Source organism: Anolis carolinensis, chromosome 1 (genome assembly GCF_035594765.1).
Source record: "Anolis carolinensis isolate JA03-04 chromosome 1, rAnoCar3.1.pri, whole genome shotgun sequence".
Classification (NCBI taxonomy): Eukaryota; Metazoa; Chordata; class Lepidosauria; order Squamata; family Dactyloidae; genus Anolis; species Anolis carolinensis.
In genome coordinates, this window is record NC_085841.1 from 235369417 (window position 1) to 235382822 (window position 13406).

Genomic DNA, 13406 nt, shown 5'->3' on the forward strand with positions numbered 1-13406 from the left:
GGGTTGCTGACCTGAAGGCTGCCAGGTTCGAATCCCACCCGGGGAGAGTGTGGATGAGCTCCCTCTTATCAGCTCCAGCTCCATGCGGGGACATGAGAGAAGCCTCCCACAAGGATGGTAAAAACATCAAAACATCCGGGCGTCCCCTGGGCAACGTCCTTGCAGATGGCCAATTCTCTCACTCCAGAAGCAACTCAGGTTGCTTCTGACACGAAAAAAAAAAAGCACCACTAGAACTCAGATGGGGTGTTAAGGTAATAAGCTGTGCTGTTAACATTACTCTACAAACACTGGGCAGACTTGTTTGTGCACTACAGATGAGGTTGGAATGATGTGGTCATACAGAGGTTTTTGGACCAGCATCCAACATTGGCTCTGCTGGCTAGGGCTGCTGGACTTGCCATCCAAAATCTGGAGAGCAACATCATTCTCATCCTTGTTGTAGACACAGAATGGCAAGTGTGTGGAGAGCTGACAAACAAGTTGTGTACATGTGTGTTTAAGGAAGACGTGCTGCACAAACACCAGTGGATACTGCCAGCATTAGAGTTGTCTCTCTACTTTGAAGGCACTGCCAGCAAAGTTGTTCTTGAAACTTCATAAATCATGCCCCCAAGCCCTTGGCAAAACATGGCCTCTTTCTAATTGGTCAAAAATGTTTTCCCAACTTAACCCAAATGCTAGAAAATATTTGAAAGCAAAAATGAAAGAGGAAAAAAAATCCAGAAGTAATAGATCAGAAACCAAAAGAAAAATTTAAGCTTTCATAGAATCATAGAATCATAGAATAGTAGAGTTGGAAGAGACCTCAAGGGCCATCTAGTCCAACCCCCCGCTAAGAAGCAGGAAATCGCATTCAAAGCACCCCCGACAGATGGCCATCCAGCCTCTGCTTAAAAGCTTCCAAAGAAGGTGCCTCCACCACATTCCGGGGGAGAGAGTTCCACTGCCGAACAGCCCTCACAGTGAGGAAGTTCTTCCTGATGTTCAGGTGGAATCTCCTTTCCTGTAGTTTGAAGCCATTGTTCCGTGTCCTAGTCTGCAGGGCAGCAGAAAATAAGCTTGCTCCCTCCTCCCTATGACTTCCCCTCACATATTTGTACATGGCTATCATGTCTCCTCTCAGCCTTCTCTTCTGCAGGCTAAACATGCCCAGCTCTTTAAGCCTCTCCTCATAGGGCTTGTTCTCCAGACCCTTAATCATTTTAGTTGCCCTCCTCTGGACGCTTTCCAGCTTGTCAGCATCTCCCTTCATCTGCGGTGCCCAAAACTGGACACAGTATTCCAGGTGTGGTCTGACCAAGGCAGAATAGAGGGGGAGCATGACTTCCCTGGATCTAGACGTTATTCCCCTATTGATGCAGGCCAAAATCCCATTGGCTTTTTTAGCTGCCGCATCACATTGTAGGCTCATGTTTAACTTGTTGTCCACGAGGACTCCAAGATCTTTTTCGCACACACTGCTGTCAAGCCAGGCGTCCCCCATTCTGTATCTTTGATTTCCATTTTTTCTGCCGAAGTGAAGTATTTTGCATTTGTCCCTGTTGAACTTCATTTTGTTAGTTTCGGCCCATCTCTCTAGTCTGTCAAGATCGTTTTGAATTCTGCTCCTGTCTTCTGGAGTGTTAGCTATCCCTCCGAGTTTGGTGTCATCTGCAAACTTGATGATCGTGCCTTCTAACCCTTCGTCTAAGTCGTTAATAAAGATGTTGAACAGAACCGGGCCCAGGACGGAGCCCTGCGGCACTCCACTTGTCACTTCTTTCCATGATGAAGACGACGCATTGGTGAGCACCCTTTGGGTTCGTTCGCTTAGCCAATTACAGATCCACCTAACCGTAGTTTTGTCTAGCCCACATTTTACTAGTTTGTTTGCCAGAAGGTCGTGGGGGACTTTGTCGAAGGCCTTACTGAAATCTAGATATGCTACATCCACGGCATTCCCTGTATCGACCCAACTCGTAACTCTATCGAAAAAAGAGATCAGATTAGTCTGGCATGACTTGTTTTTGGTAAATCCGTGTTGACTATTAGCAATGACCGCATTTGTTTCTAAGTGTTTGCAGACCACTTCCTTAATGATCTTTTCCAGAATCTTGCCTGGTATTGACTCCCAAGTACAGACTGACTTATTCTTATTGCTGTTACTTTAAAAAAACAAACAAAACAGAATCTGGTTACATCTTTCGAGTCACAGGAATCCTGGTTACTTATACAGGGTGTTTGAAAAAGAACTCCCTAGTTTTAAGTATAATTACATTAAAACTAGGGATTCTTTTTCAAACACTATGTATAATGTTATTAACCTCCACATTAGCTAATTTTTCAGAGATATCTGAAGAAGAGAGAACAGAAAGTTAAGGAGTGACATGAAAGCCATGGTTAAATATTTTAAATGATGTTATATTGAAAATGGAGCAAGCTTGTTTCTTCCTGCTCCAGAGACTAGGACATGGAACAATAGATTCGGGCTGTGGTGCAGGCTGGTTAGCAGCCAGCTGCAACAAATCACTCTGACCAAGAGGTTATGAGTTCGAGGCCAGCCCGTGTCTGCGTCTTGTCTCTGTCTCTGTTCTATGTTATGGCACTGAATGTTTGCCTTTATGTGTGCAATGTGATCTGCCCTGAGTCCCTTTCAGGGTGAGAAGGGCGGAATATAAATGTTGTAATAAATAAATGAATAAATAGATTCAAACTACAGGAAAAAAGATTCCACCTAAGCATTAGAAAGAATGTCCTGATAGTAAGAGCTGTTTGGCAGTGGAATATGCTGCTGCCTGAGAATGTGGTGGAGTCTCCTTCTCTGGAGGTTTTAAAGCAGAGGCTGGATGGCCATCTGTTGGGAGTGCTTTGATTGTGTATTCCTGCATGGCAGAATGCGGTTTGGACTGGGTGGCCCTTGCAGTTTCTTCAAACTCTATAATTAGATGTCCCCTTCTTCACTTCCATCATTTGGCTCCCAACCAAGAAAAAGAAAAGTGGGGAGAGAATAAAAATAAATTTTAATAATAAAAAACCTACTAAAATCCATTACATGGGTCTAAGATGGATATGAAGTAGGCTACCATAGAGTTCCTTTCTCTGAGTTATACTCTTTAAGAGGTTTAATAAAGATCTCTATCTGCCCCTACCATATCCTCTTCCTTTATCTGTGGATACCATACAGTTTGGGTTAAAGAAAAAAATATTTTGTTAAGTTTTAGACAGATCCAGACTTTGAAAACAGTCAACCCTGTTCCTGAAGCAGTATTGGTTACCAGACAAAGACTGAAATATGCAGAAACCCTTCTGACAGATAAGTAGCAAAGGAGGCAGTGAGAGTGGTAAAGAGGCAGCAAAGAACCAGAAGAGCCCTCCTGCTCCCTCACATGACACCTCAGGCTACTTACGGTTCACTGTTTCAGCCCTACTGAAAGTCCAATAATGAGAGCTACAATTCCCAGCAAGACAACCACTATCACAATGATAATTATTGTTTTCTAGAAGGGTAAAAGAAAAGGGAAGGTTTAGCATTATGTCATGGAGTAACAACAACTGATAGAAATCCAGGAGGGGGGCAGAAACAGGTGGCCCCTAGTTATACATAAAACACCCCGAATTATGCTGTCTAAAGGAAAATCAACATCTGCAAGTTCACCACTCAGTGGGTCTGCTATGCTAAGTGATGAACTGTATATGTGAGCTACCAGAAAATGAACACCAGGCAACATAGCCACTTGTCCTACATTTAGCTATGGCACAAAGATCCTAGATGGGATTTCCAGTCCAATTCTATGGGCATGTACTGAGAAGTGGGTCTCATAGGATTTAGTAAGGCTTACTTGAGGATCACATGAGGTGGGAATTCTATGGCCATCCAAATACTGTTTGATTGCAGCTTCCAGCATTCCTTCAGATGTTGCTGGGCTGCAGCACAGGTTATACTGCTTAGAACTGTTGGGAGATTCAGTTCAACAACATCTGGAGGGCTGCATCTTCCTTCATCTTGCCCAAGCTAAATATTACTGTTATCTCAGATTTTTTAAGTAAAACAACCCTTTTTCAACATGCAAGTTGAAAAGATGTGACATCCAGTTTAAACATTTTGTTCTAATTTGCCATAAAAGGCAGCAGTCAGTAGAATGATTTAATTTCAGCCTTATTCAGGAATAACAATTTCTTTATCAAAAACACCTTGTTCCCTAATCGTATTGCCCTGTATTGCTGAACAGAAATTTCCACCCTTTTCCAGCATTGGCTTTTCCAGCTGGTTAGGACAGAGAAAAATTGCAGTCCCATAATATCTGGATGAATACAAGTCGCCTCCCATCATGTCTCCTGCAATATAAAAACAAGGAATGCAAATGTACTGGGGACTTGGCCACTCTTGGTATGAGGTGAACACAGGGAGTACGGGAAAATAGCCTCTTCCACCACTGAGTTACCTTTTTCTAAGAAGCTAAAGGAAATTCAACAGTGTCAACTTTCCTGCTTCCAGATCACTGTGCTGTTTACATTTTTCTCCGCCAAACAGCGATAAAAGCAGGGGCAAGAAATCCCATCAGTGGATCAGAGGCAGCATGAAAGTTCCCGTGTCAAGGTCCCCACGCCCAACCAGAAGACACTCCCCTTCCCCAAATCCCCGACTGAAACAGATGAGAATACACAGTAATAAAATAAGGCAAGGGCAGCTCAAAGCAGAAGTAGCAGAGTTGCAATCTAATACATTTAAAAAAGACCTGTCCTCAAGGTTCTATTATGAGAACAAAACTGCTGTGAAAGAAGAGAACTTCCTCATGCAAGAGAAAAGGGAAATAGTGTGCCTGAATGCTACAGGGAAAGAACAGGTAGGCGTATCTTTATTTGATAAGTGGGCTGGGTTTTGCACAGGTCACAGGGATAGCTCAAAATACTGCAAGTGGGTAGGACAGAAAAACATCTAAAAATAATCCACAGGGATGGAGGTGGTAGGAGTAGTGAGGGGCAAGAGGTGTTGGTTTGCAGAATACAATTTGAGGGCTGCAATTTAGAAGACACGGGGACAAGGGGTGTGGAAGAAAGTGGGAGAAGGGTAGGCTCCAATGAGTTCTCACCCTTCGGGCTTCACTCTGAAACTTTACAGCCTTTTTGGTGTCAGCAACGGCTCTTTCCACAAAGCCTACAGATTGGTCCATGTTGTTCTCTATGCGGTCAATCATGGCTCCCTTGCAGAGGGAAGAGGAGGAAAGCCAGGAGCAAAACAGAGAGGCAGAAGCAGAAAGTGTAAGCCAGATGACGAAGAGCTGGTAGTCAGTAGAAGAGGCTCACCTTGCGTGCACTACTCTTATATTTCAAGGCTTTTTTGGTCTCTTCACGAGCTTTCTCTACATGCTCTACAGTGTGGATCACATTGAGTTCTATGTTATCTATAATTTCTCCCTGTGAAAGTTTGAAGAAAGGAGAAGAGACACACAAGGGAAAAAAGCATGTTAGAAAATAGTTACTGGATATGGAGAAAGGACATTGAGAAAATATCTCCAGCTTTCCTAATTCTGTAAAGCTTTTTCGTTCTACTCAAGACATCATATATCTGATCTCTTTTATTATCTTGCCTCTCTTCAAGTGAGATAGAAGTTTGTCAGCTAACCACCATCTGTAGCAATCCCACTTTGAATCCCCACTTTAGGCATTTCCTCGTCCCACACCATGGCCACCAGGATCCTTACAGATCCACTTCCAGTCTGCGCTCTGTATAATAAGGACACAAACCATTTGCATTGTTTATATAAGATCAAAGTATTTATCCTTGCTGCCCTTGCTCTTCTTCTGAATGAGGACTCCTTTCCAAAAATAGTTATTTCATCTCCACAGCCTTCCCCAACTCAATGCTCTCTGAATGTATTGGACTGCAGCTTCTACCATCCTCCAACCAAAATTCATATTCCCGCCCTTCTTTAAATTCTGAAAAGAAACACTCACCGTAATTTGACCTGTATGTCACCTCCTCGGCATTGCATTGTGAGCAGAAAACAAGAAATGGGGCCTTAGAGACCAGTTTCAAAGCCTAAACACTATTAGACAGTTTGTTTCTGCCTCATAACTAAACAAATCAAGTCGGGAAGATAATAGGGTTATCTTTTTTTAAAAAGCTGAATAGTATAATAGCAATAATTTGAGAACATGGGAAATGACACAGCCCCTGAAATTTAAGATACAGGACTCTATCCGGAGACAAAAACAGGCTATAAGCTAGCCTCAGACTCATCAGCCATGAAAAAACATAGTAAGATCTCCACTTTGGGATGCAAGTTGGCTTAGTAATGGCCTATTTCTGTCAATTCTAGTTTACCGTTATATTAAGTTGCTTGATGATGGGCCATTTCTGTCTACATTAGTCTTAATTAAATAGCTTCAGTCAGCTACACTCTTCTACTATGCAACCAATCCCTTAGTTCAGGGCAGTAAAATCAAAATTAGGCTGGATCTATGTTAACATAAGTTTAAAAAAAAGGGAGTCATTTATATCTTCAAATGTATTTGTTAACTCCTTTTCTCTGCACTCAGCACCCTCTCAGTCAAACCCCACCTCTTCTCCCTTTGTTTCTGCACCCCACAGCTTTCTCTGCACTATATCTAAACCCATAAACAAAAGAACTGCCTTGTTTGGTCAGACAAAGAAGTCCATCCCCAAGCACTTTTTAGCAATGGTCCATCAGTCCTTTGAGCCCCTGGCAACCACAGCTATTTCAGGGCCTGTCAGTGCCAACATGCAGTGATGATTATTTTGTTCCAAAGGCATCAACATTGCAGTTACTTCCACTGAAGCTGCTCTGATATGTTGTCACCAGAAAGATCTTTTTGGGGTTTTAACTGCCTGCTCTGGAGATCACTGTGCTAAAAGTGAGGGCACTTTTCTAAAGTCTCCCTCCCACAGTGCAGAGGTAATGCAAGGAAGCATTAGCCACATAGGAGGCTCTGCTGTTGCTCTGTGTTATTTCATTTGGAATCCACTCTTTGAAAAAGTCACCTTTTTGAATACAATTTCTAGAATCCCACCCAAAAGTAGTATTTCCAAGATCCAGTAGAAACACAGGTAAGGCATATGCAGAGTGCAGTTAATGGATGGGCACAGAATGAACAGCAGAACAGAATGAAGTGAGCTGTTTTTTTCCACCAGTATACTATGGAAAAGAGGCTCATGTGAGGGCACAGTGGTGACACAATAGAAAAGGAACTTAAATAAATAAATCAGTAAACATAGATTCCGCCCTCTTAATCTTGGGAAATTTAGGTTGAACTCCTTACTTAGTGATGAAAGTTGAGTGCATAATGTTTGGCCAATGGCTCTCTCTCTCTCAGCTTGACCACCTCACAGGATTTGTGCAAGGACAAAGCAGGGAGGAAGAGAGCTTGAATGTTTCCTTGAGCTTATGGGAGAAAAGGCAGGATATAGATGTAATATATAAGTAGGTTTTATAGGCTGGGATAGTATTCATCAGTGCAGCTGTACTTCCGGATTATCAAATCTCTCTATGCAGTTTCAACAAAAAGAGAGATCTTGTGTGTGTGTGTTAAAAAACCCTGTTCATCTCAGCCAGCTACTCCTCCCTCTATATCCCATCCCCACTTCACGCAGCTCTGTTACCTGGTTTTCTACCAGCATGGCAATGTCCACAAACATATCGTGAAGCTCCTTGATGCTACTTTCAAGCCGTACAATATCCTTATGCCGTCCCTCAATCTCGCTCAGTGCTTGCTTTGAAATCTGGGAATCCATGATCTAGAAGAAGCACGGGGGTTATTACTTATAAGCAAACTACAGTGATCACATCCTCACCTAAGAAAACCAAGGGAGATGTCCTGAAACTGCTCTCTCAGTATGCGCCATCTCCTCCTTTTCCACCACCAACACTTTGCCACAATCCTGCTTCCTTTCCCCTATACATACCTTTTCATTTATCTTCCTATACAAACTCTGCTGCCATTTTATTATTATTATTATTGACATAGTATGACACAGCAAACGAGATATATATGCTGGATTTCGTATCACAAAATCACAAGTCAAACACTTCTCAAATGTTTAGGACTATGTGATGTATTTTTGGATGAAGCGTGCGGATCCCAGTAAGGTGGTCTTTTGCAACCGACAGATCATAATTTTGTCAATGTTTATTGTTTCTAAATGCTGGCTGAGATCTTTTGGCACGGCACCCAGTGTGTCAATTACCACTGGGACCACCTGTACTGGTTTATGCCAGAGCCTTTGCAGTTTGATTTTGAGGTCCTGATAACGGCTGAGTTTTTCCTGTTGTTTGTCGGTAATTCGACTGTCACCTAATATGGCGACATCAATAATCCAAACTTTTTTCTTTTCCACAACCGTGAGATCTGGTGTGTTGTGTTCCAAAACTTTGTCAGTCTGGATTCGAAAGTCCCACAATATCTTTGCGTGCTCATTTTCCACTACCTTCGAAGGTTTGTGATCCCACCAGTTCTTTACTGCTGGGAGGTGGTACTTGCGACATAAATTCCAATGAATCATTTGGACCACATAGTTGTGCCTCTGTTTGTAATTCTGCAATTTTCTTACAGCAGCTGAGGATATGATCAATAGTTTCATCAGCTTCCTTGCACAGTCTGCATTTTGGGTCATTGGCTGGTTTTTCGATCTTGGCCTTAATTACATTTGTTCTGATTGCTTGCTCCTGGGTTGCAAGAATCAGGCCTTCGGTCTCCTTCTTCAGTGTTCCATTAGTGAGCCACAGCCAGGTCTTCTCCTTATCAGCTTTTCCTTCCATTTTGTTATTTTATATTATTATTATTATTATTATTATTATTATTATTATTATTATTATTATTTCATTCCTATCCCGCTTTTCTCCCATGGGTGGGGCTCAAAGCAGCGTATTTTATTGATAATGATACCTGACATGCCAAAGAATAACTCCTTGCAATCCATAGATATAGCCTCATCTACTGGGAACATGCAGCCCTCGGGGCTTTCTTTTGAAAGCCCCCAATCTCCAAAAATGAACCAGGTTTGTCCCCACAACTTCCCAATCCCCCTGATATACCATCAACCAAAAAATCATATGAAAATGAAATGTGTTCACATCAGGCGCAAGCTACCAAGGTGGATGTTGGGTCAGAATAGGACCCCAGACTCCTTCTGTCATTATTTCCTTATGATAATAATCCACTAGTTCTCCTCTCCCCTTCCTCTTCTTTGAGGATTTTAATCAGTTGCTTGAGATACTTACCCCAGATGTGAATATTGAAGGATTCCCACTCTCTAACATTTCTTCAAGTTCCTCATCTGTTGTATTCTTCCCAGCTATAGATTGGTTGAAAAAAGAGGAGAGAGCATCAACGCTACAACAAGCAACTCCATCTCAGCTGCACTAGGATATGACTAGGGACAGTTGCTTCCATGCCCCAATAATGTTCACTTTGGCACCTCCCTATTCTCCACAAGGCTTCATAAACTTTCTTGTAGCAACATTCAAAAGCAGACATTTTACTCTTCATTTTTTTTATACAATTCATATTTAGGCATTTCTGTAAAAACGTGTCCAAGGCAGCTGATAACAAATAGTTACAAAAAGGCAACAATATAAAACTGTGTGAGATCTTAGAAGATGGTTGGAACAGTGACAGGTTTTGGAGAAAACTCAATGTCACCATTTTGGTCATGACTGGTACATGCAATGAAGGTGCCTCTTCTAAGAGTGACACATGCCTGAGCCACTCAAAGTGATTTTCAGTTTAGCACAGCATGTCACAAAATCTATCTCCCAGATGAATTGTATTCTAGAATGCTCAGAAAAACAATTATCTCTTGTTTTCTCCATCTTGCCTGGAAAGTCAAGATTACTCAGCAAATTGTATACATACTGATTTCAAGCTGCCGCTGAATTCTTCCTTTGCTCCGTTCCCGGAAGTCCACTTGTGCCTCATTGTATTTCGTCATCACATCAACAAATTTTCGGGAAAGGACTGAATGCTGACCACAAGAAAAGAAAAAGGTATCTCAGGAATGACTCCTTTGTTTGAACAGCGTGTTCTACTAGCTAGTTCTACTAGGCTTTAGATCAGTGGTTCCCAACCATTCTTTTGACCAGGGGCCACTTGACCAGGGACCACTTTGACCAGGGACCACTCTCCAACATTAGTACCAAAAGGGTTATGAATCAGTTTTTGATCAACTTTAGATTCGGGTTTTTTTACTTGGGATACTGATTCAGAAAACTGCATTGGATAAACCACATCAGCTCTAATTTCTGATACAGAACACATGCCATCCAGTAGTCACCATCTGCTCACACACATAAAACCATATTTAATCATCTAGAGCTGATGTGGTCTATCCAATGCAATTTTCTGAATCAGCATCCCAAATAACCCCAGTAACAAGCCTAAAAATGAAGACAAATGAAGATGGTTTGGCTGTGTTATTATCCATAGTTAGTAACAGTGAGGCTAAGGACCATATTTTAGTTCTTGTAGACGACTGGTGGTCCATAGATCCCAGATTGGGAACCACTGCTTTAGATGAAACCCATTTGCATTTGGTTCACTTGGAAAAAAGGATGTTTTAAAAGATCAAAATCAAGCTTATGAGAAACAAGATGCAATACGTTCAGTGGGATCTTGGGTGGAGCCAAATCTCTTTCCAAGCTGAATAGCTACCCATCCCTGCCTCGACCTGCTCCACCTATCTTAAGTGTCTTTCAGGACTTAATCGAGGCAAAGAATTCAACCTGACTGAAATCCAATTTAAGTGCTGAAGCTCAAAAGCATGTCAAAGAATTAAGTGCTTTTGAACATGTGCTTAAAGTTTCAGCATTAAGAATCCCTGCTAATTCTCACATATTTGGGACTGAGATGCAAACTTGAAGATATGGCTTCAAAGAGAACAAGAATAACAGCATCTCGTCCCTTCTTCTCAAGATAAGGCACACATTTATTGAGGCTCCCATAAACATACTTGTGGGTTATCCAATTCTTTTTATTGTGTCACTCATTCATCGCTGGCTAGAGGGGGATAAAGGCACCGTGCAATATGCTAGTGCTACAGAGTTCTGCTTACCTGGGACTTCCGTATTCGCAGATCAGCTGATGATCGGACCTCATCCTGCTCAATATTGCGCTCCATGCCTGTGAAAGCAAGGAAAGGAATTGCACATCAGAGACGAAAGGCTACCCTGCCTCTCTATCTTGCACCATTAAGAGACCTTAGCCCCTTATTTGCAAGCTATGTAAGTCACACATTTCCTAACTCTGTTCATCTGTGCTGTTTGTGTTCCCCACTATGTATGCAAATACAATTTGGAAATAGAAGGTTCCTGTGTTACCTTAACAGTGAATTTTCATTTATGTGACACATCTTCTTGGGGAAAGGGGAAAGCAAAGACAGGTTTTGCTTTAAACTACCAGCCATACCTATAGCTTGAGTTTAGAGGAACTGAACTGATGGTATTTCAGAACAAGGGAAAGGATGAAAATGGCAAAATTGCATTCAAAATGCCAATTAGAAAATTCCTAAAAGGAGTGCTGCTATCATATGTCTTTAAGACAGCTCTGACTTATCGAAATACTATCTTAGGGGTTTTTTTTGGCAAGAATGATTCAAATGAGATTTGCCTTCCTCTACAGCTGAAAGTCCAAAGTCACCCAGTGGATTTCCACAGATGAGCAGGGAGGGATTCAAATTCTTGCCAACTATTGAATCCTAGTCTAATCCTAGTCTAACATTTAACTACTGAAGCATGTTGTCTCTCCTTTAAAAATGGGGGGGGGGGGGGATAAAAACATGCACTGAATTGCACAGTTTTTCACAAGATTTTCTAATTAAACTGTACTCTACTCCTAAAAATATTATGGTGATCTCTTTAGTAGCTGAAGCTAAGTCTTTTAAAGGAGATAGCAAAAAGGCAATTGGGATAGTTATCTTTCCCCATGTGCCAGCACACATACACAGGCATTTAAAGTCCACACAGTATGACATATAGTTCATGTATGTGTTACTGGTTCCACCACAGGTGTCACAGAATTGTATCAGCTGTTCAAAATGCAGGCCTGCCCTAATTAAAAGACAAGTTACACAAATGTGAACTCCCAAGACAAGTTAACCCAAGGGACACTTTCTTACTCTTAAGTTTGTTTCGGACACTGTTAGCCATTTTTTTGATATCTGCTGTGAGCTGTTCCAGATCGTCTTTTGTCTCTGTAATACACAAGCAAAGATATTAGCACTGGATGTCATGAAAACAACAATACATTTACCACTTTGTGTCTCAAACAGCCATGTCTTGATTAAGAGATAAAAGTGGAATAATAATACCCTGTTTCCCCTAAAATAAGACATCCCCAGAAAATAAGACCTAGTAGAGGTTTTGCTGAATTGCTAAATATAAGGCCTCCCCCGAAAGTAAGACCTAGCAAAGTTTTTGTTTGGAAACATGCCTGCCAAACAGAACACTAAAGCATGCAGGATTGGTAAATGTACGTACCATAGAGTGTTGTACATGGAAATGTTGGTAGTAACAAGAAATTCTTGGTAGGATTCACAGTTTGTCTGGTTATGCTGGTTTGTGATGACAACTACTCAGGGCCGGTTGATCCTAAGAGGCCGCTGACGCGGCCGCCTCGGGCGCTGGCCGCTAGGGGCGCTGTTGAGGCGTCGACAGCGGCCCGTAGCGCCACCGACGCCTCCGGTGTTGGCGCGGGGCTTCAATCCCCGCGCCAACGCCAAACCGCTAAAAACAGATAGGCCATTTTGCCCTTAGTCTACAAACTAAGGGCAAAATGGCCTATCTGTGCTGTGCGCATGCGCACAGCCAGATAAGCCATTTTGCCCTTAGTTTGTTGACTAAGGGCAAAATGGCCTATCTGTGCTGTGCGCATGCGCACAGCCAGATAAGCCATTTTGCCCTTAGTTTGTTGACTAAGGGCAAAATGGCCTATCTGTGCTGTGCGCATGCGCACAGCCAGATAAGCCATTTTGCCCTTAGTTTGTTAACTAAGGGCAAAATGGCCTATCTGTGCTGTGCGCACGCGCACAGCACAGATAGGCCATTTCGGCCTTACTTCCTGGTCGCGGCCGCCGATCGCCCGGGCGATCGGCGGCCGCGACCAGGAAGTAAGGGCAAAATGGGCTATCTGCGCTGTGCGCACGGGCACAGCACAGATAGGCCATTTTGCCCTTAGTCAACAAACTAAGGGCAAAATGGCCTATCTGTGCTATGCGCACGCGCACAGCGCAGCTAGGCCATTTCGGCCCTTACTTCCTGGTCGCGGCCGCCGATCGCCCGGGCGATCGGCGGCCGCGACCAGGAAGTAAGGCCGAAATGGCCTATCTGTGCTGTGCGCGTGCGCACAGCACAGATAGGCCATTTCGCCCTTAGTCAACAAACTAAGGGCAAAATGGCCTATCTGGCAGTGCG

General features: G+C 42.7%; 1 protein-coding gene across 8 annotated transcripts in view; it reads right to left on the bottom strand.

Annotated features, from left to right (window-relative positions):
* stx3 (syntaxin 3) overlaps positions 1-13406 on the bottom strand; it is a 52200-nt gene that overhangs the window by 5945 nt on the left and 32849 nt on the right. For 3 of the 8 annotated variants that reach the window (XM_062967139.1, XM_062967138.1, XM_062967136.1), the window contains exons 4-9: positions 12113-12187; positions 11051-11118; positions 9856-9964; positions 9222-9295; positions 7604-7738; positions 5073-5183 (exon numbers count right to left, since the gene is read on the bottom strand). In XM_062967139.1, coding sequence (XP_062823209.1) covers positions 5073-5183; positions 7604-7738; positions 9222-9295; positions 9856-9964; positions 11051-11118; positions 12113-12187 — 572 coding nt within the window. Of the gene's footprint in view, positions 1-3389; positions 3480-5072; positions 5184-5286; positions 5398-5937; positions 5960-7603; positions 7739-9221; positions 9296-9855; positions 9965-11050; positions 11119-12112; positions 12188-13406 lie in introns of those variants that run through there. The other 5 variants (XM_062967142.1, XM_062967140.1, XM_062967137.1 and 2 more) reach the window with 4 other exon arrangements.